The 5,052-nt window shown below is 33.8% G+C and overlaps 1 protein-coding gene across 1 annotated transcript in view; it reads right to left on the minus strand.

The window, feature by feature from the left end:
- LOC106468716 (alkyldihydroxyacetonephosphate synthase, peroxisomal-like) overlaps positions 1 to 5,052 on the minus strand; it is a 51,303-nt gene that overhangs the window by 7,930 nt on the left and 38,321 nt on the right. Inside the window, exon 13 of the mRNA XM_022397913.1 lies at positions 2,381 to 2,430. Coding sequence (XP_022253621.1) covers positions 2,381 to 2,430 — 50 coding nt within the window. The remainder of the gene's footprint in view (positions 1 to 2,380; positions 2,431 to 5,052) is intronic.

Here is a 5,052-nt window from a genome sequence, read left to right on the forward strand (position 1 = left end):
TAACACCATCCGCCTATACAAACACTACCTTAGTAACACTATGTAAAACGTACGCAATTAAATATATGAGGGAAAACTATAAAGTTCATCAGATTAAAATTGCGGATTTAATCTCTTACTTATAAAGCAAAACTGTAATTGCAATAAAAAACTTTTCAGTACTGATAATTGTAAATACAATGTTAATCAAGTTAGATTAAATTATTGATTCTAATACTTTTATTGTTACCATAAAGTTAATGTCATGTTGTTTTACATCACCAACTGGTGGGTCGCTCGCGAAGTATCTGCGCGATCATACCGTCTATTGCCACTTTGTGGAACTATGAATTTAGGACAGCTGCGCCATCTGGTGCATGACACCATGACGTCATCGTCTCTACCCCTCCCATCCCATCCCCTTGAGACAGTCGATCCCTCTGGTGCCTATTACATAATAGTTGTGTAATCCCAGGTGCCCAGGTGTCAACATAATTTGCATATTACGTAACAGTTATGTAACTCTCGGGTGTTTGAATAATTTGTATATTATGAAATAGTTATGTAACCCTCAGACGGCATCCTTTATCTATTATCTAACAGTTGCATAACTCCAGGCGGCAGCATCCTTTGGGTTCCCAACAGGTTTGATAACTATTAATATAGTGATATAATGAACATAACCCAAAAGAAACCTGGTACTAGGCTTAGGCCCATTTCAAGTACAGGATGAGATACTTGGAAACGTTTTAGATATAGTAATCAGCAGCATGCTACTAAAGAAACTGAGGTTTAAATATATAGACGTTTATAGCACGTGACAAATGGTCAAGGTGAAAAGTAACCAGTTCTTATCTTCTCATCTGTACGTTTCAAGCCTTAGGTTCACCTTTTAGGAACAGTTCAAGGTATAAAAACTTGAAATGTCAGTGTCATAAATTAACTAACTACTTTGTTAGGACTCACTCACATTTGTAAACATTCCATTTATTTGTATATGTAAAATAGACTGATCACACGAAGTGTCAGGTGGTTGCTTGAACCCTATAAGTGCAGGGATGTATTCATATCATGATTAGTTTATAAAATATTGAGTAGGAGCAGAAATTTCAAAAAAGTGTATTCAATAGCGCTTCTCTGCATGAAACTTAGTCCACAAAAAATAATATTTCTTGCTATATATTCAAAAGCATTTATCATTATGGATTATCGGTAGTAGAAATCAAAAGGGAATGCCTATGCCATCAGGAAAAACTATATTCGTCAACCACTGACGACTGACCAAAGGTGACTATGATGTAACTGATACATCTTTAAATTGTGACAAGATTCGATTATCTTTAACTGTATTATACAAAAGACGTCACAAAATGCAAGAAACCACAATGTCAGTGGGGATTCAACCATCAACTTTAGAGGATGAACGACTAAAAGAAGTGAGTGATGTGATCCGCATTGAACCTACAGTACAGTAAAAATGTGGATAACAAATACATAGTATGGGCTTTTAAATTTGTGCTTTTGTGATGGTTCAAGCCATTGGAGGTGGAGTAATAGCTGAAAAGACTATTACAGCTGCGAAAGGTGATCCAAACCCATATTGGGTGGAGGTACTAATACATTGGTCAGATAATGTATAATGCGATATAAAATCTTTACATTTGTATGAAATATCGGGCCCGGTATGGCCTAGTGATTAGTATTCCGGACTGATGTTCCAAGATCTATGGTTTGCGTCCCGTTGAGGCAAAAAATGTTGAGCTCCGCAACTTTTTGCTGTAGGTGCATCATAAGAGTATCGGTCTAATCCCAGTGTTCCAAAAGTTAGTCTTGGATGCTGTTGACTAGCTTCTTTCTCTCTACTCTACCAGTTCCAAATTATGAATGGTTACGACAGATAGTTTTTCTGCATGGCTTTGCATGAATGTCCGAAACAAGCTATGATATATCATTTATCTCAATATCTTAAGATACAACCTATACATAATGCCATGTATCAGAGATTCTAGGGTTAGATAGAGCGCATCCATCAAATATAAAACTTGAGTCTCATTAATTGTTTTAGCTAAATCAAAATGTTTTCTTTTAAATACCAATTACATCATATTACATATAGCCAAACCATTATCACAACTAATATTTTGTAATAAAACGAAGATCTGTTGAAAAGAAAAATCTACAAGAATAGAAGTGGCTTACTCTACTCCAAATTAGAGTTGTATGTGTAACTCAAACAAGCTGTAATTCTATACCATTATATTTCTAGTAAATTTGATTCGACATATTCGTTAATGTCGACCGAGCTTAGAATAATATTCTTACATCGAGTAGTTTTGAAACATTCTGTCTTAATCAAACTATTTTTCTGGCATTCATTAACTTCAAATTTAAGTTTACTTACCCAAACCTGTTCCCCAAAGCTAGAAGCTTGTTTTCTAACAGTTGGACCTCCTTGAGGTTTTAAACATAAGAAACAAGTTCAATCAAAACTATGAGAAAAACAGCAAATTATGTAAACAATTTTCAAATACTTAATAAAACTAGTATCCAAAGAGTTGTTTTTTTATGTAACATTTTTCATATTCAAGGCCACGTTTACCATTATCCTTATAAGAACGCTACATTGAAAAAAAAATCCTTATCTTGATTTTCTTTAATAACAAAAACACGTGCACCAAACGTGTAACTTAACCATCAAGAGCTGAATGAGGAGCATGCAGCTTAGGTTCAGTAGTTTCCCCTTCCTACATAAAAACCTTAGTGTGTTGTTATGTGTAATCTTGTAAGTGTGTGGTGTTGTTAACATACAGTTAACAACATCCTTATCGCAAGGTTGTATTTACTCATGTTGATCACGTGTGGGATGTATTAAAAGTCGGAGCACCAGCCGGAGTCGTAACTTTCTATTAAAAAACCAAGGCATCGGCCTAAACCCGTATGATAAAGAGCATCAATTACTAATATAACTGTGTTCGTGTAAAAATTTTGATGAAAATCAAAATTGTTTTGCACACAGCAAATTTTATATGATCTCCGATGTTTATTACATGTTGTATAAACCAACCTAAAATGAGATGTACAATTAACGTTCAGTTAACTCCAAAACTGTAAAACATATCATGTGCATTTGTTACCAGTTCAGTTTTGGCATGAAGAACAAACTGGTATATCTAAATTCCTCTTTTATCGTATTTTATTAGCAACTAAATGTCTGTAAAAATAAAATTAATTTATGTTCGACACTATATGACATCAATAAAATATGTATACCTAGTGTTGTTAGCTATACGTTCAAAAACGTTACAAGCACGCATGTACACTTGTATGTAATATATATAGTGCTGAAGCAAAAATTGACGTGTAGGTTTACTATGTGCTTACAATATGCTATTAATATTAACTTATCTACCAACTTAGAGCAAAATTAAAAACGAGCCTGATAATGAATATAGCTAATTAAATGTTTTCTTACATTCTTAGTTACAAGATATTAAAGTTTCACTGTGTATATCCAGAAGAATGGAAGTGACTTGGGCCAAATTAGGTGGTGGAGTAACACTAACGTTACTCTATAAAAAGGGCCAAACTTTTGGCCACATCTAGGGAACTGTTGTGGCATTTTCAGGCAAAAATCAATTTACCGACAAGTATCAGACAGGTAAACCTACAAATAAAAGCAGATTCGATCAAAAGTGTTCTGTAATTTATAGCATGACTGAGTTTTTTGGAGTATGAAATAAAGAGTCTTGAGAAATTGGAATAAATGAACCAAATCTGTGTCACCACAAATAAACTGGAAACACATTGTATGTATAGTAGACGAAATAACTGTCCTTTCTACTGGGTGGTGTTTAGCTCCACAGCTTTCTCTCCCCCAGGATTAATATCCAAAGAAGTAAAAAACACGTTCTTAACAGAAACTCGCTAAAAAAAAAGGCGTGCCTAAATTCAACAGGTGAACTCATTTTCTTTGTCAAGACGACAGCACCTCACTCGTCGCTTTTGTTCCTTCACAGCATTTGACGTCTGTTACGTTTAGTCAACATCATAATATGCCAGCAAAGGCTATTTACAATGCTACTCATTTTAAGTCCCAGATGCTATATATATATATATATATATATATATATTACTGCATTATCCTCTTGGCATAATGTACATCACCTACAGGGTGTCCGAAAAGTCTGGAACCATAGGCACATAGAAATTAAGAAAAGCTGAAATTAAAAAAAGCTGCAAATCACCTACAGTTCCAGACCTTTCTGACACCCTGTACTATACAGAACAAAGAAATGAAGCAATTAAAACAAGGTAAACTTAGGTAATCTTAGGGACTTTCTGAACCATGTGTTTAAGCCGTTACAGCAAGTAAACTAAATAACCGGGTGCGGACAAAAATATGCCTGCATATCACATTGCCACAGCTGTTTCAAAAACTGAAATAAACTATTCTATGTTTCTGAACATGTCTAAACATTCTTACATCACCTTAAAAATAACACCTTCATATCTGTTTTAAATTAAAAGGACAAAGCTGTCAAAAAGATGTAAAATTATTGTTCTTATTCTGCATCTCTTCGTTGACATTTAGTAAACAAAAGAGAAGTAGCACGAAAGAGAATTCCACTGGTAGATAACATTCTGAAGTAGGGCTTGACAACTGTAGCCTTTAATGAATATTTTTTATAATATTAATGGTGATTTGTTTTCTTTAGCCACTAGATTAAGGGCTAGGAGTAGGCGGATAATCTAAAATGAAGGAATGTCCTAGAGTTCTAAGATATATACAAGTATAATAATAAACATTTAAATTTTATAAAGACAAGTAGGGATTGATATATCCGTAACTTAGTTATAGTATAGTATAGCTATACGTAAGCTATAGTAAATATAGAACGTTTTAATGCTTCAAAAAGTATTGAAACAAGAAAGTACAACTACTAAAAATCAAATTACTTAACATTAATAAAAAAACGTATCCCTACTTTGGCTCAAACTAATATAATTAGGGTACTACCGCACTTAATGATAACAGATTTTCTAATCCGCTGGGATTTAAATTCCGCTTTAATT

Source organism: Limulus polyphemus, unplaced genomic scaffold, assembly GCF_000517525.1.
Source record: "Limulus polyphemus unplaced genomic scaffold, Limulus_polyphemus-2.1.2 Scaffold91, whole genome shotgun sequence".
Taxonomy (NCBI): Eukaryota; Metazoa; Arthropoda; class Merostomata; order Xiphosura; family Limulidae; genus Limulus; species Limulus polyphemus.